The sequence below is a fragment of the Diprion similis genome, chromosome 3 (assembly GCF_021155765.1).
Source record: "Diprion similis isolate iyDipSimi1 chromosome 3, iyDipSimi1.1, whole genome shotgun sequence".
Taxonomy (NCBI): Eukaryota; Metazoa; Arthropoda; class Insecta; order Hymenoptera; family Diprionidae; genus Diprion; species Diprion similis.
The window spans coordinates 7,649,933-7,675,927 of record NC_060107.1 but is presented as its reverse complement, the minus strand read 5'-3'; the positions used below and the strand labels follow the sequence as shown (position 1 = coordinate 7,675,927).

At 36.7% G+C, this 25,995-nt stretch overlaps 2 protein-coding genes across 5 annotated transcripts in view; one reads left to right on the top strand and one right to left on the bottom strand.

The window, feature by feature from the left end:
* The window catches only part of LOC124404191, a 55,936-nt gene extending 41,911 nt beyond the window's left edge, over positions 1-14,025 (bottom strand). The window contains exon 1 of one of the 3 annotated variants that reach the window (XM_046878134.1): positions 13,930-14,025. Coding sequence is in view for 2 of the 3 variants with exons in the window: in XM_046878132.1 (XP_046734088.1) it covers positions 4,625-4,833 (209 nt within the window). In the remaining variant the exon portion in view is untranslated. Of the gene's footprint in view, positions 1-48; positions 152-4,624; positions 4,872-13,929 lie in introns of those variants that run through there. The other 2 variants (XM_046878132.1, XM_046878133.1) reach the window with 2 other exon arrangements.
* Positions 14,026-15,323: 1,298 nt separating this feature from the next.
* Positions 15,324-17,534, top strand: LOC124404297 (E3 ubiquitin-protein ligase RING1-like). 2 transcript variants are annotated; one of them, XM_046878325.1, is made up of 4 exons: positions 15,324-15,692; positions 15,754-16,126; positions 16,746-17,054; positions 17,163-17,534. In XM_046878325.1, exons 1-4 carry the CDS (start codon positions 15,393-15,395, stop codon positions 17,378-17,380), a joined length of 1,200 nt encoding a protein of 399 aa, XP_046734281.1. In that variant the 5' UTR covers positions 15,324-15,392; the 3' UTR covers positions 17,381-17,534. The 2 variants fall into 2 exon arrangements, with proteins under 2 accessions (XP_046734281.1, XP_046734280.1); XM_046878324.1 differs by having other exon boundaries at positions 15,754-16,216.
* The last annotated feature ends 8,461 nt before the right edge of the window (positions 17,535-25,995 follow it).

Here is a 25,995-nt window from a genome sequence, read left to right as displayed (position 1 = left end):
GTACATATAGAAACTAGAAAAACATGTCGAGATGAAAAAAATGATTACCTGTTATTTTTGCTGGTCACGCCCGGCTTAAACTGGCCCATCCATGCCACAAATCACATGCACGTAAATGTGAAAAATAAGAATAAAAGTAAGTAAAAAAAAAATCAGGCACCACCGGGACGTTTATTCCGAATGTTGGTCAGTTGCGTATAGATACAAAAGAAACTCTCGACGACGAACGGCGATAACTCAACGCGTGGATAAGGCACAAACTGCACATGAGAAAAGAGGAAGCAAATAACACAAAAAAACAAAAAAAACAAAAGTATAAATAAATAAATGAATGAAAAAACCACACACAAGCATCTACCGCATCTAGTTTCTCGAAACCAGATTCGACGGGGAGCAAAAAAAAAAAAAAAACAACAGAAATTTGGAAAAAAAGAACTCCCGAATCTCGGGCTTGCGGCTATTCGCACGCGAATCGCTGATCGTTAATCGAGCCGGTGATTCCACGGCACAAGAGACGCGCCAGTTCTCGTGACAGACGCCGTTTCACTGATACAACGTGGGGCTGAGCATGGGGATTGGGGCGGCACCTGCAGCCGCATCATCGTTCTATCCCCATCGGGAGTCGAGTCGGCCTGGAGGAGGGGGAATGCCAGGCTTCGCCTGTATGTGTATCAGATCTCATCCCACGTATCAAGTTCACCCGCGAGCCTCGATCTCTTCCAATTAGCCATCTTGCGGCTGTGCGAGATTCGGGCCGAAGATTTTATGAAGCCAGTTTTAAGAATTTCGTTTGACGGTACGTGGGTCTTGATTGAACTCGCGGATTAACCGGGAAATTCTGGCACTTTGGGCTTTCTTCGTTTTCTTTATTTTTATTTTTGTGTAAAAATGTTCCCCGAGGTGTAAGTTTTTCCAATTTTGCGCGTCATATTTTGAAAATTAAATCTTCTTTTGAAAAATATTCTTTTTCTCGCGGAGAATTTGAGTTAAACTTTTGGACGGAAAATTAGTCCTGGGTATGGTGAAAAATATTGGAAAACTGGTATCGATTGGGAAAAAATTGAAAGGAAACTTTTTATCCTAGAAAAAATTTTGTGTCATTTTCTTTTGTAGATGTTGCAAGTTTTTCAAACGATTGTGGGCCGTCCTTGTTCGTTACAAAAAAAAGGTTTTGGAAAGAAAATTCTTATGCTAGCAAAAAAAAAATCTGAAAAACGTGACACTAGAATTAATCGACTCCGTTCAAGGTTGTAGAAAAGGTGAACAAACCGAAAATCGACTCAAATGATGGAAAAATTGAGACCGAATTATTTGGTGACGAAACTTGAAGTAAGGAAATGAAACTTGAAAAAAAAAAATAAATAACCGTAATCTGGCGCTTTCGGGACATTTTAAATTCGGGATTTCAACCCCACCTCGAAAGATTTTGAAAATTATCGTGCGAATGTTTAATGCTACGAAATAATTCAATTTTGGTTTAACTTCAAAAAATCAATTTATTTCTCGTGAAAAAATTGAACAAATCGCTATAGACCTAATTTGAGAAATCATTTTCAATTGCAAACCAGATTGACGTAGAAACTTTTTTGCGCAGTGTAAAATGCATTTTTCGCTGGTTATGAGGCTAAGGTTTATGGCACAGGGAATACTTGCAGACCGCGATATTTCCAAACGGTAAATTATAATAATTTTAGCGACGCTGCCGCCAAACTTTCGAATAAAAAACGAGTCTTGTGCCGAATTGACAAATCATCATCGCGACTTGAATTCCGGATTCGGAAGTGATTCGCGATCAAGCTGAAATAGTTTTTCAGATCTGATATAATTACGTGATGATCTTCAAAAATCCGTGATCAACTTTCTATCTCAAGACTGGTCTATACGCTGTTGACCGAGACTCGTTTGAAAATATAGGTATAATATTATTATACACTAAAAAAAAAAACAAAAAAAAAAAAAATGTCGAAAAAACTCCTAAATTTGCAGACCATATGTCATATTGAACGAATGAGAATTTATTTATACAGTTCAAACTCATTTTTCATAAGAATTTCAATTATTAAATTTTTAACTACGCTTTGATAGAGTGATTTTCCAATTTTTATTACCTTTTCAAATCACGCGCCGTAATTATTAAGCAAGTAGTGACGATAAATAAAACTATATGAATATACTCGTATATTCTTCTCTCTGTATATATAAGATACAGTTTACCGTATGAATATTCAAACGAATCCATCCATCTTAAATGCTGCTGTTTCAAGTGAATATTGTACAGCCAATTCATCTTCATAGATGCGACTTTTATTAAAATAAGCATCGTTGAAAAAGATGAAGCATCTCGCTATTAACAGGTGATTTTTTGTTCTCATTTGAAATGTACCAAAGGAGAGAGAGAGAGAGAGAGAGAGAGAGAGAGAGAGAGAAAGGCAAACGAAAATGAAGATACTAATTGTGAGTCAGGTGGGAGTGTAAAAAACATGTTAAATATTTGCCATCCGCACGGAATTTTATTCATATACCAACAAGCGTCAAGAATCTCAATCACATATTTTCAAATATTCCGATTTACCAGGTTATTATCGTAAACCGAAAATTGACTGTAATAAATTCCTGCTATATTTTATTCTCTTCTTTTATTACCTTATCGCCAACAGAAACGCGGAATGACACGTCACGCGCACAGAAAGCTTGACTTGTCTTTTTTGTAATCCATAAGTAATATTAACGCGAGAAAAAACACTGCATAATTATACTGCAGTAGAAATTACACCAAACTGTAACGCATTATGTTTATATAATTATGTAGGTGAAAAATATTTATTACGTTATAAAATTATCCCCTTTTTTTCTCTATTTCTTACTCGTCAACGGGTAAAAAACGTTGTTTTTGTTTAAAATTAAACTGTGAATTGATCGAAAGAATTCAATGGCTCGAATAAGATTAAAACGATAATCAACGAATGGTCGTATTTTATATTTCTGTGAATAAAAAAAAAAGCGACAACATCTTACACGGCAAACAAACGATTACAACTGGCGAGGAGAAATTTAAAACTGATTGCCTCGCGTTGCATCGTAAAAGAATGCAGCGGCGTTCTTTTATTATGACTAGTTGCACGTACGACGTATACATGCAGGTGTAATTTCAACATATTCGGTTGATTCAAATTCATACAGCTTACTAGCGGAGCGCAGTAACCTAAGTCGTGACAATAAGCCGTAAGCGGACAGGTGCAAGTGAGTGTCTTCGCACGATGTGTCTAAAGCTCGGTCTAAAGGCGGCAAACGTAATACGATGATGTATTATCAATATTATAAAGACGATATTTTAATATCAATATCAATATAATAAGTAATAAGTAATACACAAGAAGTCGCTTAAGTTTAGGAAGTTATTTTCGATTCCCATTCAAACACAGTATGTGAATGTTAATTATTTCGCTATATTTATTCAAAACAAATAGAAGTTAAAGCGTTTTATAGTTGAATATCAATAACAGTTAAAGACAAAAATGATGTAGCTTGTACAGTTAGATCCCCACTCAAGAAGAAGGAATCAAGAGTGTCAAACGCGTTTTCACACGTCAAATTATATTATAAATATATTCAATCAGAAAGTATCGATAGAAAATTGCTCTCAGATGTACAACAAAAAAAAAAAAGAGAAAGAAAAAAAAAATCTGGAATAAAGATTAAGAAACGAATACGAGATCGAAAGAAATACGAAATTAACAAGTTAATCTACACCGTTCACATGTGTTTTTTTTTTAAATAGAAAAGAAAAAACAATAAATTAAACGAAAGTGATGGTATGCAGCTAGTTGTCACTGTGGATATTATTATTTTTATTTGTTTTTAACTCACTTTATTTTTATTAAACGACGAACGTAATAATTGTACCATTGTATAATGCGAATGGTAAAATTGTTGATCGATATCTTTCTTATCGAGAGAATGAACCCCATAATGACGCTTACGTGTGAGCGTATGTGAAAGAAAGTAGAAAAATGAAAACATTCGAATAAAATTCGCCTTTGGCTAAGAATTAATTAGTTCGCGCGATAAGCAAATCTCTGAAACGTTATACGAGTGTTCATAACAGGAGCACAACGTGAGTTGTATCATGGCATCGTAATAACAATAAATGGATAGTTCACGCACGAATATCAATAGCGCGATTACATAATATTATCCGATAATTATTCGCCCGTTCGAGATATATTACGTGTGACAGCTGCTACAGGAACAATAATATTACGTTATACGTTCTCTCAGCAAATTAGTAGGCGGATTGAAATTACATCCGACCAGTAGTAGCCGATGTAATCAGTACCTCTGCACACGTTGTAAGTAATAAAAAAATGTGCATCGATAGATTTTTACTGCACGGAAGGAAGTAAACTGCAGAAAAAGTGCACAAAAAATGTTGAGGATTAAACGAAATTAAAGTTTTGCAATTTTCGAACGATAACTATTTAAAATAAACTATTTCAAAAATTTTTGGCAAACAAAAATCACGCGGTCGATAAAACAGAATGAAGATCATTCGTAATCTGCCTTACCGATTGAAGGCAACGCGCTGTTTTACCAGCATTGGAGAGGGCAGATTTTTCTACTTTACCTGTCGAACGATAAACTATCTTGTCGATAACCGCAGCCGGCGCAGCCGCTGCATCTCGAATTGAAATCGGTTTCGCGATCGGTATCTTCGTATCTTTCCTCCTTGCCAGCACTTCGGTGGTCGACAACGATGCTCCAGGTCCGGTGAATCAGGTAGAACAGGTAGAGCGGCCTCCGAGGTCGAGACGGTTGCGATTTAGCGTTTCCCATGACGAAAAATTGCGGTCACTTATAATTCATTTGCACACCTTTTACTCGACGAGCGAGTTTTATGAAAATTAAAAATATCCCCGAGAAAATCGAGCTCTGACTTTTCACTTATCTTTCACGATTATTAAATTGACTTTACTCACAACCCGCGCAGTCAAGCTTTCCCGTTTTCTCTCATGCACAGCTTTTACAATTTGTTACATCTCATCGCGGTATGACCGACAGGTCACTCGCGACCCGCGAGTTTCTGGACCACAATTTCCGCATACTGGTAAGCCGAAGCAACGGGTAAACCTAACGACTATGCGAACGCAGGGTCGAAGAGGTTTAATAGAATTTAATTTTCATAAGATATACCTACAAATGCGGGTTTAACTGTTAACGAAGTTAATATTCGACAACGATTTACATCTCGCACAAGAGAACGATTTACGATTCGTGTCAACGGACCAATTATAACAGTTTTTAGTCGATAATTTAAAAAGCTCAACGTTTGCGCCGAATATTTTGCAAATTAGTGAATTCGGCGTTAACGGTTTCATTTACTATCTCGTGCTTTTACTTTTCGCCGCACTGTATGAACGATCTGCAAATAGAAATCGGTAAAGTTTAAACGATCACGGCTCAATACGGATTGTGCAATATCCTGACGCAACGACGCGAGTTTATAATGAGATTAAAACTGGGTTCCGGACCTGATTGCAGATCATAAATCGTGCAAATCGGAAGTTTGCACGTCGAAATGTTCGCTTGATTTTCGTAAAAATTAACGCGTTGCACTTATTTAATCCACGTTATATATTCAAATATTTTTATTGCAGGTGCGCAGCTTTATCCACGTGATTATTAATATTTGGCCGCGGCATAATGCATGTATTAGAATATGTGTATTATTTATATAACATAAAAGAAATCCCACTGGAATACAGTCATGGTAGAAAATCAATTAGAACAACGTTAGTCAACTGTAATTAAAATGGTAAATTAGAACACTCGCACTTCGTTCACATAAAATTTGGGGATAAAATTAAGAATACAGTATTTATAAGAACGCAAACCGTTATTTATGTAATCGACCGATCGAGCGGAAATAAGATAGTTGAAAAAACTGCTACACTAGCATTGATATTATTATCGGTATAATTATTATTATCATCCTTTCGGTTGTTCATCCGTGACGCGTCGCCCTCGTTATTAGTTACACTCCGTAGAATAATATATCCGCGAATGCGGTAAACTACGCGTACGTAAAGCGATATAGTTGTTAAAAATTGTGGAATAGAGCGATAGATCGAGACGTGTAACCGGCGATCCGTCTCTGCGAGATTGACTCTATTTTTACTGTTACTTTATTCGAGCCAACCTTTTAACAGGAGCTGGAGGCTCTCGGAATCAGGTTTTCTGGCGTCAATTTGTTAAATTTGTCGCTCGAATGCCCGCGCGCGATTCGCTCGGCCGATTGGATCTATGATCCATGCACGCATGGAGGTTAAAAGCAAAGGCTGTGATTTCAATTCGAATTCAAAATCGTATACCGCGGCTGCTGGCCGACTGCAGCGGAGCCGAGGATTCGACACGAACTGCTAGTGAATGCTACCGCAGCTTTAGGAGGGTATTGGGTCTGCCTTTTCAAGTACAACTTGACGTCGAGTTGCACCGCTCACCTGAGTAGGCACCTGCACCGCACAGAGAACACCATTACGGCACACCGTTGATTCCTTCCTTCGTCCTGATCACCGGACTCTAGGTCAACTCGCGACCTGCCGCAACCCGGCTTTTTGCCTCGGAGGTCAAGCCAAACCTGCCAAACCTGCCAATCTGTCAATTTGCGTCGAAGAAGAGACGCTGAGTTGAAGAATCTATCACTTTTCCAGAAAATTGTGCCAAGTGCCAAACGGCGATTTGGTAGCGAAAGTTGATAAGGAGGGGAGGAAATATTTTATCAGGTTCAACGCGTTCTGATCATTCAATTTTTACATTAGATTGGCGATTCGTCAATTCATACTCGCGTTACTCGAATTTTCTATAAGAATAATTTACATCGCATACATTTTTTAAGGGGTGTTATTTTATTTACGTTAACATGATGGTTTTTCTCAGATATTTTCTGATAATGTTACTTGACATACGTTTTGAAAATTCTCCATCAGGTATACCTACGAGCAAATTTCAAAGCGTTTCAATTTTCATTACAGAATTACAAAACGACGAATCTTTCGAAAATCGCAATTAATTTCCATAACACGTACGCGAATTTGAGGTATAATATTTCGCAACATTTTATCCACTTATTTAAAGTACCAGCGATTAAAGAAACAGTTAACATTATGGAATCAGTATTCTGAATGCGAATTTGACACTAGATGTCGGAACATTTTTCACTTCGAATATATATCTATGGTGTATTCCTGCAAAAGCAATTTGTCCAGCCCTGAATGGCACCGCCAGTGCATAAATTTTCCGCATCGTTACAACGTCTGATGCCAATGAATGGTTGTTTGGTATATCACAAGCGTACCTAATACTTGTCAGCGGCATCTCTATACGTACCAGCATAATGTGCAAGCGTTGTAGGTACGTACCTACATTATACAGATACCTAGGTACTGTGTGACGCAATAATAGGTGCGCCAATTTCACGTTATAGGTATACCGAGTACGTAAAATATCTTAGGTATATACCATATCATAAACTGGAGTTTATTTTATTGAAGATCTAGTCGCAACGGACTAGATGTTTTGTCTAATTTACCGTCATTTCTACCGATTCCGTGCCTTCTATGCAAGGAAGAAGTTAAGGAAGAAACAGGCAGAAAGAGATTATGTTGGTATATATGGGAAATTCCATGCGAGCTCGATCAACGTCTGATCCTCATCATTTCTAATTTGGTTCAATTTTTTTTCTGCAATTGTCCCAACTCTGAGACGTACTGTCTGAATTTTTTCATATTTTTTAACCAACTGCTTTCTTAGGTTCAGAAAGTGTATTTTCTGTTCCAAAAATTTCAGGAGCGGGCCCGTGATAGGCCCATTTTTTCCATTTGTTTCAGCACTTTCAATTTGGTTGGTTAACTATAAAATTGTACGAACGGTCTGAAAAATCTCGAAACTTCTATTTTTCACCAGGAAGATTTCTAGACCGATTTCACTGTGGAGCGTTTTTGTCTTTTTTTGGCATTTTAAACTTGTTTTCATTAATTTTGTACTGAAACCGGTCTAGAAATATTCTAATTGAAAAATACAAGTTTTGAAAATTGTCAGGAATTTTCATGCAGTTTGAACAATGTTTTAGTTATCTAAAAAAAATTAATTTTTTTAATTGTTTTATCACGGGTCCGGTATTGTAATGTTTGGAATATAAAATATAGTTTTTGAAAATTTTCAAAAAACTTCCTTTTCAAAATCATTCTCAATATTTATAAACAATTAACCAGGAAATTAAAAATCCCGGACACTGTTTCAAAAAAATTTTAAACAAAAGCAATAATGGTGAGCATCAGACGTCGTTGGTTGAATTCGCATGGAATTCCCCATATAGATACGGATGTATACCGAGTGAATTCCTAACGACTGCGCAAACCGTCGTCTGCTCAAACATGATGCGCACGCGCTACAATCTGAGATCAGTTATTCGCCATGCAGGGCTACCAGGGCTAACCTAAAAATTTTGAGGTTTCACATTATTCAATTTGGTTGCCCTGGCGAATAGCCGGTCCCGGATTACATGTAGCGCATGCGCATTAAATTTTAGCATACGCGGGACTATTCAGTCGTGTAAGGAAATCACTCTAAATAAATATATTCGGCGAGGAAATGGGACACGCCTCGGTTACTTCTGAATATAATTTTGCCCATCGAGTTTACCGACAGTGGTCAAAATTGGAGTAGTATCAGAAATACGAACGTTTATATATGTATATACCTATAATATACAAATTTATGTATCATGATTCACTTTCTCTCATTTATGCATTCTAACATCGACATAACGATGAAAGCGTATAATACCTTTTATAACAGCTTAGTCACCATTTTACGAGAGAACGTTAAAAAGTGTGTAGTTGATACTATTTGCCTAACGTAACTTACGCACAGATGCAACTGCAGTATTGATGAATCACGGAATCGGAGACACGATACCGAAAATCATTGGAACAAACTTGCATAAATTTCTGCCAAATTAATTAATACCGTGTATATAAAAATAACAAGTTTATTTGAAACTCTCAATTTTCGTTTGAATTACCATATTTCAATTGATCTGAATTTCTTTAATGTATCTTTTTGATTTTAATGACTGTGAACTCTTTGCTTTCGAAAAGTGAAAAAAAAGGGTTAAATAAAAAGAAAAAATCTGCATACAATTCATACACGTTCATGATAGCGGTACTTTTATATTGTAATTAAATATACTAATTTGCGGGTAATAATCGAGCAATGGTAATGAAACGTTAATTTGTGATTGAAAGAAAAAAAAAATGAAAAAAAAAACCATTTGCGAAAGCTCCAGTCCCGAGTCTTTTTTATTTTACAAATGTGACTGAAGTTGATGTCCATTTAACGACGTGGGATTTAAATATATAACATATAATGTGTCCTCATAAAATGCGAAGAATGATAATACAAGAGGTTGAAATAAATGTTGTTCGCGCAAATAATATGCATACTTATACCTACGTTATACACATACACGTATATGAATAACGTAACGGTAATATTGTGCGAAAGAAGTTACAAGGAGGACGTATTCGCCGATTGCGTTTCATCGTTATTATGATATACGTATACAATTATACATATGGATAATAAATCTGTACGTATGTGCATGAGATAGTATAAAAGAAGAAAAAAATCGACCATTTTTTTCAAAATTCAAGTCGAAAATATTGTTTGAAATAACGAAAAAAAGATGCTGTCCAAGTTTTACCCTCATACATGAGAGTAAAACATATTTTCGTACGGAATTGAACGCTCTATAAAAAAGGTTTCTTATTATTTTATGATAAATCTACTCTTTCAAAAGTTACTTATAGTCCTCAAATACCTTTTGACCTTAAATATAACTTTTGAAAGAGTAAATTTATCATAAAATGATAAGGGATCTTTTTTGCAAAGCGTTCAATTCCTTAAAAAAAAATACGTTCCAGTTATATCAGTACTCTAATGCGTTTGACGAGTTACAAAAATTCCATAATTTAAAACAAATTTTTTCGTCATTTGGAACAATATTTGGGACTTGAAATTTGAAGAAAAAAAAAAAAAAAAAAAAAAAGGAAAAAAAATCAAATAGCAGATTCTTTTCATAGAGTATAACGCACATATATATATATATACACGTGCACTGCAGATTTACTGCAGTGGTTGGCCGAAGGTGCAGCGCGATGCAACCGCAGGCTGGCTGGCAGCCTTGTTCGTGAGTCGACTGCATGTGTACTGACACGCGTTTTTTGGACCGCTTATTTCTTAGCTACGGTACACAATATTTGTTGTGTGTGTATGTGTGCATAGCAGCGTGAACCACACACGAATACTGGGTTTCATTGCACGCATACTGTTATACGTTATATCATGCGGTTGTTATAAGTGCGAGTATGTATGCCTGCCTACTTAACTTGCCGCAAGAGACGGGCTGACCGAGATGGTGTTAGATGTCGGCTAGGCCAGGCTAGGCCAGGCTAGGCCAGCGCTATCCGGTCGGCCACAGAGCCTAGGAGCTTTTATATTCATTTCGAATTGCGCCCGCGTTGCGGATTGATCGCACTCGGAGAATTCCCGCTTCTCGGATAAAACTGTAATGCCGCAATTTTTTACACCCTGCTTCGTCTTACGGCGTTGCACTTGGTCTTACGAGTCCAGACCGAATGGATGTATAATACGTTTGAAATTGAAATTTTTCGGTAGAACTGATTTCTTTTCTAATCGCTTGAGGGGAGAGTCGATGGTGGTTTGAGTTCGCAATTTTCAATTTCTTGGGGAATTTCTTTTCGTCAAATAACTCGCCCATTTTCTACGTTTCATTCGAAATAGTCAGGACTAAACTTGTGGGGAATTTAATTATCTACAACTTTTGTCGTGGCAATCTAGTTTCTATGATCGATATTTTTCGATATGAAAACCGTAGATTTAAAATGGTGGTCGAAACTACTACGGATGTAAAAAATAAATACTTGCAAATTTTTTAAACGGATTTGTTCAAGCTCTGCAGCCATTGCTGATATTCCGACCTTTTTTTTCATAGAGATAACCTACGATGACGTTTAATAATAAACTGTTTTTCGCAGTGAGAAGTGGTTAAAAAGCTTTTTTCTTTGTCGAATTGTATTATTTTCTGATACTTCAAAATAACTATAACTATAAAGATTTGGAAAAGTTATGTAATAACTGGTACCAATTCGAAGAGAAATGTTTGGTCGATTTTTAATAATGTTCGTCCAAGATGGTTGGAAACAGGAAAGAAAAAGATTGATAAAGCAAACCCGGCTTAACTAAGCTTGTGAAAAAATCTGCAAAATAGTAAAATAAGCCCCGTTTAGTTCAGCTCACAATCAGCATGACGGAGTGAAGTAACGCACGCAGAGTAAACCGTGTTACTTCCTTGCATATTAGGCACCAAGAAGCGTGTCCGCGTGCAGCGTTCGAGCCTTGAAAACCGAGTTTATCGGCCTCTGTTCCTATAAGGACTGTACGAATAATCCTGCATGTTTCCTAGTGAATAGCCATTGACTAACGCTTTTATTTGTCTCTGCAGTAATATGAATGATGATGCTCCAGCTACGCGGCGATCCTTCAATGCCAAGTTCCGAATTTGAAAAGTTTCAAAAGTGCTTAATTCCAAATTATTTGCTGGCGATACTTGAGGTAAAGAAATTAGACTTTTACGAAATAACGAAGTTTCGAATGGTCGGAAAGTCGAAGACTCATAATCCCGAAAAGTAAAATTCCGAAAAATGAAGTTCCGATAGAGTAAAGTTTGAAAAATAAAATATACTAACACAGCGTAGTTTAGTCGGCGAGTACGAATGAGCAGGATTCCGGATGTAAAAAATCGAAAATCCAGAACAAAAAGATCAAGGTGGAGAAATTTCACCGAGCCAGAATTTCAAAGAACTGAATATCCTTTGATCCTTCGGAATTTCGAAGCTACAGATTTTAAAATTTTCTTATTTTCTTACTTTAGGAACTTTGATTTTTCGGAATTATGTCCCCTTTCGACATTTTATCCTTTCGGAATTTTGACCCTTTGGAACTTCAGACTTCCGGAACTTTAACCGTCGGGTTTCGAACCATTTGAAACTTTGATATTTCGTCAAAGTTTGATTTTTTTACGTCAAGTTTCGTCACAAGAGAAAAGAAAAAAAAAAATTCGAAGTTTGGCGCTTTCCAAATTTTACAAAATCGGAATTTCAACCAATCCGGAATCCCAATTATTCGTAGTATGATTATACATCAATATATTTATACACGCTCTGTAGTAGAAATACACACCTATAAGTCCTATAACCCAGCATACTCGAGTGTATACGAAAATTGAGAATGTAGCTGTAATAATATATTCACCGCAGGTTTTACGACTTGCAAAATTATCACGTTCGCCGACATCGTTGAGGCAATATAGATATAGTACATATATATATATTATATATATATATATATATATATATATATATATATATATATATATATATGTGGATTATATATTTCCACGTGTCATGTACATGTATATAACTGTGTTACTCATGTTTTACGTTACTGGTTTACAAGTTCTACGTATTGAACAAACAGTGATCGTGACAACCTGTGATCAAAATTACAGGTAATTTTAATTAACTGCGAGTTAAAATTTTCGTTTTTTTTCCTCACCACGTCTATTTTCATCCCGTCAACAACAGGAACATAATATTTGAAATACTGAACTGTCTGATTATTTCGATTCCTTTTTTTTCTGCAAATGCGGTGAACTGCGTTAAGCAGTAGTTGACGAGAAACTTGTAGTGCTTTAAATCGTATAATCAGATAGAAGTCAGTCACCTCTCGCAGTTGAATATATATTATACATCTCGAGTCAAAGTAAAAGCAGTTGTCGTAAGAAATCAGATTAAGTACCCTTTAAATCGTGAATTTCTCGCAATTAACTGCAGCAGCTGCCGAATATCGCGAGTTCCAAGTCTTGGATTAAATTTTTTTTAACGGTATAATACAAGGATCACATATTGATTGAAAATTTCAATAGCATCTTTCTCCAAGGAAAAAGATAAATGTACTGAATGTATACTTTTCGAACGCATTTTTTAATCATTTCGAATCAATTAGACGATATTGATCATAGATCAAAGTAAAATTTTCAAACAATGTAAATAAAGTGGATTTAAAAAATATGCTGACGACATAGTTTAAAAAAAACTGAAACCAGTTCAAAAATACATTTCAATTCCATGCCCTAAGTGGCAATATATACTCCCATAAATATTGTAGTATAAATAAGTGCACCAATGGAGATACACGTTCTTGCGGAATATTTAAATATTTAAATAACATCACAGTTAATTGCTGATACCTTTTAAGAATTTCTCATTTTGATTAGTGAGGGAAAAAAACCCGGAGAAACAAAAGAGAAAAAAAAAAGATAAACCGGGATGAACAAGAAATTGTCACAGCGAATATATTCCCGTTCAGCGCATTATACCCATAATTTCAAATAGGAGATTATTATAACGGTGTTTATACTCTTCAGCAGATAATTTACGGATTTCAAGAAAATTCTTTCCGTTTTCGCCAATAAAATTTCCGAATAGATTTTCACTATCGCGTGCAACTGTTTATTGGGGACAACGTAGATTATGGTGTAAAGATATTTTTTAAAACGTCTGGTAGAAAAATTTGTTACTCGTCAAATACCAAGAATTTACAGTCTTTCGAATGAAACGCTCTCGTTAGTTTGTGATGAACCAAACTATAGCAATTTGCATGTGCTGTTGTAATACATAAACTCAATTTCATAACTTAAGTTTAAAAAAATTATTATTTTGAACCCAATTGCATCTATTTATTGCAAGTTTTCCAAATACAGAGATGAACATTCGAGTATTTTTTGCTTACCTTCATACTGTTGGTCCATTAGACCGATGAGGGACAAACGAGGTCTGCTTGTTGAAAACGGTGAAAGAAGACCGCCTCGAAAATATAATGACGGATAATCACTGTTTATACACTTTGACACAATAATTTAAAGACGATTACTCCGAGGCAAATTTTCGTGACTGGTACTCGGTGGGTAAGTGGGTCTGGGCCCATAGAAGCCGTGTTAGCGAGCAGGCAGCTTCTTTATCGGCGGAATCATTTACACGCAACCCATAAGACACAAGCCCGAACCGTCTTTAGAAGTTGCCAGTCGACGATTTATAACCTGATAAAACAAGATAAAATCTTTTGTTAAACATGAAAGAAATTTAATTGGAACAAAAGAAGAAGAAATAAATTAAAATAAGAATAAAATCAGTAACACTTTAATATGTTATCTATGAAGGAATATTATCTCTCGACTTTATCTGATTCGAATTTACGAAGAATTTCAATTAAGCAAATAAATTATAACAACAAAATGAACACGAAAACAACGAGCCAACATCAATGGTAATATGTTAATTATCGCTCGACTTTATCGCTAGGCGTTCACGCTTGTACTGATCACTAATCCTCTTTTCACCCGATCGGTGTCTCAGCATCCAAATCATAAACATAAAGGTACACACACACATCGTAAACAAGAGCAACCATACACATACACATTCGACTACACATCGTCGTCCCTCAGGGCATCCAAATCGTAAACACAAAGGTATACATACACACATCGTAAACAAGAGCAACCATAGAACATACACATTCGATTTCAGACATGTAAAACGACCTTTGACACTATAGTAACTGCAAGAATTCATAATAAACTTGAGTAAAAATGAAGATCTGAAACATCTTTTAAACTGCATTGTCAAGTGATTTTACCAATCAGTTTAATACTGATCACTACTTCGTGGCGTTGACAAAAACGCCATTTAATCGTGAGACAGTTGCAGGTGCTATTTTGGCGTCGTCTATCCGATATCGGTCTTGTCTTATGAGATTGCTTGTTAAACGGATCCCGTCGATAAAAAAGGTAAACGTCGCTTACCTACCGAGTACTGGGTAACAAAAATGTTCCCAGGGGTAACAATCTTCGAGCACCTCCGTGAACGCGACTGCTTTCGTGATACATGCGCATTTACTATCGAAACCCCCGGAAACCTAGTTCAAAAAACTTATTCCTTATGAGAGGGCGCTAGAAAATGGAAGGCATGAAAAACGCGAGCGTGTGCTCCTCCAGGCTCCTCTCTGCGGCTGTTTGTTGGCAGCTGTTGCCTTCAGCGGTCGTTGAATCGTCCGCACGTTGCATTGAGAAAATAGAATAGAATAGAATAGAATAGAATAGAATAGAATAGAATAGAGCAGAACGAGGCACGTACGTATCACGAATGCAAAAATCGCGCTAGATCGTCCGAGGAGCGGAATACCGAGCTCGGCGAATGCTGGTAGGCAAGAAAGGGCGAGTATCGGTGCATAACAAGAGTGTCGGCGAGACGATGGCGTCAACGGAGCAAGTTGGTCTAAACAAGACGTGGGAGCTGTCGCTCTACGAGTTACACCGAACGCCGCAGGACGCGATAACAGATAACACGGAGATAGCGGTAAGCCCGCGAAGCTTGCACAGCGAATTGATGTGCCCGATATGCCTCGACATGCTGAAGAAAACAATGACAACCAAAGAGTGTCTCCACCGTTTTTGCTCCGACTGTATAATCACTGCACTTAGGAGCGGCAACAAGGTGAGATCGTTGCATTGCGTGCTCTCCGCCGTGGTATTCCATTGGTTTTTAATTTTTGCAGGAATGTCCGACGTGTCGGAAGAAGCTGGTGTCCAAGCGTTCGCTGCGCCCCGATCCTAACTTCGATCTTCTAATTTCCAAGATTTATCCGAGTCGTGACGAGTACGAGGCCCACCAGGAGCGCGTACTGGCTAAACTAAACAAGTCTCATTCGCAAGCGGCGCTCGTTAATTCAATAACAGAAGGGATCAAGCTGCAGAGTCAGAACAGGCCCCAGAGATCTAGAAAGAATGCCAACGAGCCAGAGAATCCCAATGGTACTACGCCCAATAACATCGGAGCAAATACCAGCGGGAGAACGACACCTGTCACTCCGATCAATCCTGCTAATCAAAGCGACTCCTCGCAGGGACTTACTGGAAATATTAATAACAGTAATGGCCTGGGAAATGTTATTTCTAATACGAATCAACCAAATTCTAACAACAACGTATCTCAGCCAGCTAGTAGCCCTGCCGTTTCAGGTATTAAAATGACTGATGGGCTTACTTCCTGTTCTTTAGCTTTCACTGGGATATCAACATCTTTATTCGCACTGTATTTCTCTACAGTGTTTGGTTGTTTTTCTTTTCTATATCTTTTGCAGTAAACCCACAGATTCGAGTTATCAAATTGAAATAAAAAGATTTGGGATGAGTCGAGAGATTCGAGCGAATCGTTCGCACTGATTTGTAGAAGATCTTTCTACTTTGAATATAAAATAAGGCTTCGACAAATCTTAGTTGCATGCTAAGATGAACTGATTTCATTAATTTATTGATGAATCAAAATATTTTCGAACTCGTACTGAATTGTTTGATTTTATATTAAACGGCAATTTTATTTTATCAAGTAAATTTTTCTATTTACCATCGATTGCTGCATGAAAGAAAAAGCAGTATAATAGCTTGCCCCTTCCTTAATGTGTCTCAATTTATTTTCTTTCTTTCAAATTGCTTAAAATCATCGTTATTGGATATTACTTATCACTTTGAATTTATTTAAACTTGACAGGGACAACGTCCAGAAATTCAACGACACCATCTCCAAACCCATCAAATCAAATTCCTAAGCCAGCAAAGCGTCAGAAGAGTTTACAAAATTCGGAAAATGATTCAGCGGGATCTAGTGCGGAGGCTGAAACAGGCGGTGGTGATTCTATGGTGGATACCGAAGGCGAAGGACCTAGTGAACCGTTAATGCTGAACGAGATTGAATTAGTTTTCAAACCGCACCCAACAGAAATGGCAGGCGATAATTCACTGATCAAGGCATTGAAAGAAAACAGTATTCGATATATAAAAACAACGGCGAATGCGACAGGTGAGAAAAATAAACGTACCGTCAAGTTTGAAATAAGAATTTGTAAAATTACTCACAAGACAATCTTTTTCATTTACTAATTCCTTCCCCTCATTTATTGATTCTTAGTTGACCATCTGAGCAAATATCTCGCAATGCGTCTGACGCTAGATCTGGACACAGAGTTGTCGGAGTCTCACAGGCATTTGAATTTTTGCATCTACATCGCACCGTCCCCAGGACAGCTCGTGGTTTTGAGTGGTTCCCAAACGTTGCGTCAAGTTAACGACAAATTTTGGCGAGTAAACAGGCCCCTAGAGATGTATTATTCCTGGAAGAAAACCTAGGGAAGGCCCAAGAAGTCTCAGTCAGACGAAGGCTAGCATATAATCGATATAAACTTGACTCTGGGTAAAGGAATTTTAGAAAATAGCTATAACCATGTTACAACTTTTCTACGTGAAAGAGAGAGAGAGAAAGAGAAGAAGAAGGAGAAGAAGAGAGAGATCGGCTTGGTATTTTTTTAGAATGACAACTTTCTACCCTTTTCTGATGAAAAACAAACAAAATGACCAATATCGCGACCGCTTACAGTAATTTTCCACTCTCTACGAATTTCGAGATATTGGTACAATTTTTCTCAACAGTTTCGGATTTTTCATTTCTCCAATGATTTGAAATGTTATACCTAATATCAATTCGCGTGAGAATGAAATTCCGTCGTTTATTTTTGTTATAAGCGAAACAAGTTGTCGGAATTCAACATACTGTACATAGAAAGAAAGAAGAAAGAAGATGTAAAGAGAATTTTTTCTCAATTACATCGCGTGGTATACTTCACAAGACCTTCGACATACCGTATGAAAATGTGTTTGATAGTTTTCAAAGGACACACAAGATACACGGACGTTAATTTTACTCCGTGAAAACTGTTAGTATATTATTTGAAGGTGTATATTAATGTTATAGTGAATTCAATATCAAATGTTTCTCAAACGGTATACGTAAACAAATTTTTTATAAATACAATTAATATGAAATAGGTACGTAATACGATATATGTACGAAGTGAATAGATGCGAATTACCCATTAGTCGGCAGACTCGATTAGGGGTAGAGGACCGTTTGTGATAAACCTACGTATGCACTAATTGATCAATGTTATACAATTAACGATAAGCCACCAACGCTTTCGTCAATCCGAATTGTAATATACTATATTTTATATGTTATCTAACGATGAAATGAACCAGTGTAAATAATATGAACATAATTGTTGAGTACTTTATTACCAATGCCCTAATCATCAATCAGTAATCCAGCTATAAATTTAATTATATAGGGTACTCGTCCATTTTTTGATATATATGAAAATATGGCGATTCCGACCAAGACTAGAGAAGAATATCGGTTATTCAAAAATAAAATTTCTCCGAATTTCAAAGTGTAGTTGACACGAAGTTCTGCATTATTTTTCACAATTTAAACGTTTTTGCAAAGTTCTATGTGGAAAACAGGAAATGTGTACGAGAATGAGAAAAAAATATATACGAATACAAATGTACATTTTCCTAAAAAATTCACTGCGGACTTTGAAAGACAAATTTACAGTTAAAATTCATTTTAAATTATAAGCAGAAGATAAAGAACTTTAGTACCAGGGAACCGCACGTATAAATAAATAAATTTTTATAACATGCAATAAAGAAATAATTGAATAATTGTTCATACACTAAATGCTAAATTCAGATGAACAGATAAGCGAAAAATGGGTTATAGTGTATAGCAACTTGAAAAATCGTGCTTAACACGTATTCATTGATCGTAAAATTGGAAGAAGGTGGAAACCTACGCAGCATAAATCAAGGAAATAAGATTAAACAGAGTCGAATTGTCTGTGAAATTCTTTTTTGTAGATATCGTTTCGCAACTTGTGAGAATCAGCAGCTGAGTGGAATTGAATTTTCGCCTCACGGTGTGATATGGGGTAAACGAACAGTTAACGTACGGCGGTTTAATTAACGTTCGCGCAGCTCGGTCTGAAATTAATTAGATTACCTATACGGTCTCGCTCTGAACGCATCCCTGAACAGCTGAAACCCATTATCTTCATCCTGGACGGTAAATTGTGCAGCAGTTTCCCTTCACGTTGCAGCTCCAGATTCGCTGCGTTTTATTGCCCGCACGAAGTTGGAACGTGGAATAAATTTTGTTGCAGCTAGATTAATCCTTGTTAAATCAGGGTCAGACTAGACGGACTGCAGGCAAAGGGAATTTAGAATTCAGTTGGAGCAGTGACTTACATCACATTACGAGGAACGATACATTATAAAACCATATGGCTCGTGGAAGTCGCGTTATTTTTTTTTTCACTGGCGAATTTTTTTTGTGCAATTTGAAGAATTGAGCATTTCGAGAAAACGTAATTATACACAACGCGATGAATTTTTAATTAAAATATTTTGGAACTTCTCATCAAATCATCTGAAATCATTTTTCCCGATATTGTGGTGGAAAAAAAAATTCTGAGTCTTAAATATTATCTAAAAATTGATTATTTATATTCAGTTGGTATATTTTTTAGCAATGTATCATAGTCAAAACGTCAGCATGTAGAGAAAAAGACCCCGAGAAGCTGGAGGATTGAGAGTAAATTCCATTCACGTAACGCGAAAAGAAAACCGGTCCTATATAATATTGTACATACAGATCCAAAGAAGTGTCCATCAAATGGTTGACGAAAGGCGGGGATAACCAGCTATTTGTTTTCTATCGAATGTATATAATAGACGCGTGTATAAGTTGATCGGAGGTGATAAATTGAGGAACGGTAAAATAGATGAATTGACGCGGTGTTAGAGCCCCGAGGGAATGTCCTAACTGTATAAATATCGGTAGCGAATATCTGAAACGTCTGCAGGTTAGATGAGATAAAAGTGATTCGGTAAGAGTCGGTGGTGAAGTGGCAGTCGGACTGTTTTTGTTGCCTTTATATAATGATAGAAAAAAATAATTGCCCAACTCGAGGATCGATCAGAGGCGTGAAAAGCTGCACGCGTCTAAATTCGTTCCTCACTTCGAAGTCTTCAGTTTCAGAATTAAAATTTCCAGTGATAAAAAGCGAATGGAAAAAAATTAAACGGCAATATATATATTGAATCACTTGGGATTGTTGGAAAAAACCTGTAACCATGCCCAGCGGTAAAAAACACTTTCGTGTACAGGAATTTGTAACAAAAAAAAAAAAAGAAAAAGAAAGATAGTGTAAAAAAGAAAATGGCCATCTCGATTACATTATCAAAGCTTCGCCGCGATCGCGAATCCGCGTCTCACGTTTCTGCTCGTTGCGAAATTACGAACGACCTCAACTTCGACCTTCTCATCGCTCGTCTCCCAGTCTTCGTCGTCCTCAAGTTCGTCGCTGATCTTATCTGCATCTGATGCAGTTTCCGTTTCACTGCAGGAGGAATTCAGGGAGGAGCTGCAGCGAGATGCTGTGACCTCAGATCTTCCCCTGCAGCTTGCGAGTCTGCTTTCGGTCCTTGACGAGCGAGAGCTTTTACTCGAAAGTTGGAACTTGTAACCGAATTCTTCATCTTCCTCATCTTGATCCGTATAGCAAAAATCAGAGTCACCAGAGGCGTGATTTTTCTCCGACGAATTGGGCTCCGCGTTTTTAAGCTTGTATTTAAGCTCGCGGAATTGTTGCCGCGATATTTGCCTGCAATTTTCAAGATTTTAAGTATTCATTACCAATCTGCGGGGAGGCTAAGTAAATAGTACATTATGCAAGAAGGAAATAATCGAATTTCATCTATCAGTCTGAAAACTATAATATTATTGAAAGTTTATAATAATACAGAGAGGTGCGGTTTAAAGTGTAAAAAAAGAGAGAAAACCAAACAAAAAAAAAAAAAAATGAAAAATTAATTTGCGGGAAATACGATCATATATTTCTACATATTTGATCACAAATGAGGGAGAAAAGTGCTACTTTTTTTCTCACATATGATGGACCTCAACAAATGCAGCATGAAATAATCAGTGACATTAATCGAGAGTAAATTAATGAAATCCTAAAATTCTTTTTGACTCACGGCATTTTGTTCGGGTTTTTGTACCACAAGGGATAATAATCTCTGCAGGGTTTATCGGACGGCGCGCAATTGTCCGGGGGTGGTAACTTGAGATCGAATCCTGGGGACTCGACCGTCTTCTCCAGAAGCGACGATACTTGTCGTCCGTAATCCAACGTCCCGGCGGAATGTTCGAGCCTTAAAATTGCAACGAGTCTTGAGCCGCATGATGACTTATTAGGAAGTTTCATCACGTATTAAGAAACTTCTCCGCGGGACTGGCTGAGTTCACATCTCAAAGTCAGATTCACCGCATGGAAGCTGCGGACGGATCGTGGGAAGTCCCCGCAGATGTAGAGCCGTTTGACGCCAGAAGATCTCCTTTGCAGCATCGCGCTGCCTTACCTTGAATTCGCATCGAGAACACAAGCCGTTCGCCAATTTGCGAGTGACTACGGTGTTGGAAGCCAAATTACGATAATCGGTATAATTCGCAGTGTTTGGAATTCATTGAAACTCGTAAGGAAGGAGGACAAAAATCTTTTGGGACCAAAAAATTTTCCTGATTTTATTGTGCGCAGAACACAAAATGTTTTAGTAATTTATGAGAAAAAGGTTTACCACCAAAATATCATAGATTGCGTTGCCATTGCAAAATTAGATCTATACAGTGAAATCCTTTTGTAATGATTGAAAAATGATTTTTTAATCGTTGTAAATGAAAACAATTATCGCTTGATTGTAATTTATGCTACACGAATCAAGTTTCACATCAAACAACGACAAAGACGTATGCCATTGTGAATTGACAAGCAGATTCAATGGTATTAGACCACAAATGATTGAATTCTGCTGATTATGCTAGCCAGACGCCTGGAGCCCTCCTATAAACCGCTGATCTTAATTCTTTTGCGAGAAAAGATTTTTAACGCGTCGCAGAGAGTATTTCGCGACTTCGGCAAAAATTTTTGTAAACTTACGATGTCACATGTTATTTGATAGCGGTAATGAATCAGTAGCTCTCGTGATTTCGTCAATTCGACTAATCTTCATCTACCGAATAGATTTAGCGAACTGTGTGAAGCGATTCGGTTGAATCTGCCAGAGTGTATTGAATATTTTGATAATACCACGGAAAAAGTGTTATTTCGTTAAGTTGACTTAATTAAAATCGAAATTTTATACTTATAAGTACATTTTACTCAGTTAAATTGTCTTGCGATTTTAAAACAATAATTTCAATAATTTCGGTATTTGCGAAAAAATATTTGTGTTCGTGGGAGAAAATTTCCTACAAAATGCTTCTACAAATTGATTTTGCCAAGGATGATTTTCCGGCACTGGGACTGTTTAATCATGCCGGAGATTTTGATAATTCATAGCAAGTTGGGTGAAAAGACAGACGAGTTTAAGTTTACTTTAGCCGTTAAGAATGACGACGAACAATGTTGTGAGCACGATTATAAGAAGGTCTTCATGCCGAGTTAATCGTTGGCCGCGAGGTATTTCCACCGTGACGTCTTAATTAGCCCCGTACTAATTAGTCGAGAACGGTTAATAGGTTGTGGATTCGATAGAGAAAAGAATGAGAGAATGGGAAAAATGGGAAAAATGAGGAGAGAATAAGTGGAAGAGATCCCGAGTAAAGAAGAGAAGTGATCGTTCCATCCTCGCCCCGTTTTACACTTAAGGACTGCAGTAAGGCGGTAAGATGAGTGCGTGCGTATCCCTGACGACTTCCGTGAAGGAATCACTGCACTCGAAGCCCCGAGGCATGAAGCAGATACGGGGAATTCTATGCGAATCCGAGGAACCTCTGACCCTCGCAATTTTTTTTTTTTTTTTTTCGTCAACTAAAACATGGTTTGATTTTTGTTTATTATTTTGACAAATTTAAACTTTTTTTCTCAACTTGATAATAAAATCAGTCTAGAAATGTTCTAAGTGAAAATTATAAGTTTTGAGAATTGTAAAAAATGGTTCATTTCAAAATCATCTTCAATATTTATAAATAATTGAGCAGTTGAGTAAAAATTCTGATAATATTTAAGGTACTGTTTCAGAATTGGGAAAATTGCAGGAAATTTTTTACAACCAAATCATTCAGATAATTGTCGGGTTCGCATGGAATTCCCCATACATTCCTGCTTTGGTAGCTGTATGTACGGAGGTAGACTCACTTGTGAACCATCTGTCTGGTGAATTCCATTTTTGGCAGGTTCCTCGACGACTTTGTCAGGCTCGAAGACCTTTCCTCGTCGAGCGTTGCTCCGGCCTCTTCGAGGTTCTGATAAAAACTTGCAAAATGCACCGCAACGTTACCCGGTACTTCGGCTCGCTGAGAGTGAGGTAATCGCATCACCGGTTCTTCCGGTTCACCAAACCGTTTTCCTCGGTTCACCGATGATCTTGACTTCGCTGTTGAGGGCCTTCATCGGAATCAAGAATTTTTTTAGTCTCTTTAATAAATTTTATTCTCTTCTACAATTGTATGTAGTTACTACTACTAATACTACTCGTATTATATATTATTTATGGTTGCAGCGATATTTAAATATTTTTTGAATTAGTAGAAAATCTTGATACAAGTAATTGTTTATAGTGTCTTTCGTTACAGTTTTTGATACCTACTATATTTTCTACTAATTTTTATGATAATTTGTTTGTTTAGTTGGATGAATTTTTTAAACACATTAGCATCGAAGAGGAGAATTACAAAAGGGTGTTTTGGAAAAAATGGCACTTATAGTCTTTCATGATTCTTCTATTTCACTGATTGAGTCAGAAAAAGTTAACTGATACTGTAATATATTCTGGGCATAGATGATACGAAATATGGAATCTTATTTTCACTTTGTTCCCGGGATGATGATATTTTTCGATTTGACTAAAAGTTGAAAAGTCGAAGAGGTAATTGATTGGCCAAAAGTCGATACTTTTCATTAATTCCAAAACGAGATAGTTGTACCCTGAGTATTCATCAAATCATTGTTTTCCAAGCCGCGAAGATCTTTAAAATACAAAAGCGAGATATATGCTTAATTTCAAGTCAATTGTAACAATGTAAACAATTCGATTTAACTCTGTAATCATGTATCTCAATTGGAAAAGAATATTTTCAACAAATCGACTAAAACCATTCTTTCCATTCTCTTAGTATGGGTAAATGTTCAATTCTACAATGCTCGCAGATGTTAATTACGATCAACAATTAGCAATATTGAACTGACTACCGAATAGATGAAAATTTGTTTCATTTACTTACTGATTTTCGAGAATTTTCAAACTATGCAAAATGAAGCATTGACACATCCAAGTTTTCCTTCGAAATTATGCCATTTTCTATTTTTATATTTTAAATAGATCGTCGTGGCTTACGAATAAAATAAATTGATAATTACTCAGCGTGTGACTATATCGCAATAAAGTTAAGGAAGAACATCAATTTTTGGCAACCAACCCGATCCAATCCTTCGGGTCTATACAAGTAGCAACTTTTCCAACGCATAATAGGCAGAAATTGTTTTCCTGTAACCTGCCTGGACGACGAAGCCTTGATTTTCTGGAAAGTCGAGGAAGTCAAGGGGACGTGAACGTTGTCCGACTTTATGGACTTCTTGCTCTGCTTGTATTCAAGATTTCCCGCATTCTTAGACTTAAAATTCTTGCTCCGTTTCGATTCCTGCATTTTTTCGGCTTACTTTTCACTACTTGTAAAATTTGACCTTGTTTTTTACCTAAGACTTTGATTTATATTTATTTACTTATTTTTTTTATTTTTTATCTTTGTACAAATTTTTTTAAGGTTACCTCGCAGCCGGCGTTTGCTTCGTTTTGTTTCTATCTTCACGTCGCCTTTCCTCTGTTCCTTCTTCGATTTACCTTCAATCACATCCCGAGATATATAAATGCAGTAATTCCAAAGCTTGTTAACCTGCAATAAATTTCATGTTTTCTATAAATTATAACTTTTCGGAGTCGCCGATTATGAATCTAAAATCGAATTTTCAAAATTCAAGATGGCGGATCCAATACGATGGACGAAATTTCTAATCAGATCGAATCCGGTGTAAAATCTCTGTCCACGGTTTTTTCCAGTCACTGATTACAAATCTGAAATCAGATTTTGGAAATTCAGCATAGCGAATCCAATCAGCGACCCGGAAAACCCCTGCATAGAGTTTTTTGACCATATTAGATAAAAATTGGAATTTTCGTCTACAGCATTGCATCCAGAATCTTAAATTTTTGAAATCTGATTTCAGATTCAACGACTCAAGAACCATACAATACTATCTAAAATTATAAAGTTTGACTCAAAGGGTCAAGTGTAAACTAATCCTTACATACTACCTACATTATCAAGCCAATAAAACGACACGATTTTTCTATGTATGCTGATAATCATCATCAATTTTTTTTTTTCATTTTATACTCGTAGTTTATCTTTGAAAATATTTTATTCCAAGCACGGGTAAATACTCAGCACTGATCAAAGGGTATTAGGTATACGTACGGGATGCTTTCCGCAGACGTATACATATATATACCTATAAATACCTATATATGTAGATAATATAGTGGGAATCGATTTGCGTGCCTGGTAAAATAATTTCAATACGGTGGGTACGTAAAGCAGAACCGAGAGCGAATCCAATTCGCAAATAGCTTTACGCTTCGTCATTTGTGATCAGCGTGCGGATGATGGGCAAGATATAAAGTAATATAAATTTTTAATAAACCTTTTTGGGTTATACGCTTGACGTATCTATTATTTATTCCTATCTTTCAATTTACGGACGGTAATATACAAAATATCATTAGTTAATTGGATTCTGAAAAAAGTCTCGGGCAAAAATCATCCGCGGTACGTTTCGATTTTAAAT

Excerpts from the sequence above, each read along its gene's own strand:
- LOC124404297 (XM_046878324.1), top strand. The coding sequence starts at position 15,393 with ATGCTGGTAGGCAAGAAAGGGCGAGTATCGGTGCATAACAAGAGTGTC. Across the intron at positions 15,693-15,753 it reads CACTTAGGAGCGGCAACAAG|GAATGTCCGACGTGTCGGAA; the intron begins GTGAGATCGTTG and ends TAATTTTTGCAG. Across the intron at positions 16,217-16,745 it reads TAGTAGCCCTGCCGTTTCAG|GGACAACGTCCAGAAATTCA; the intron begins GTATTAAAATGA and ends TAAACTTGACAG.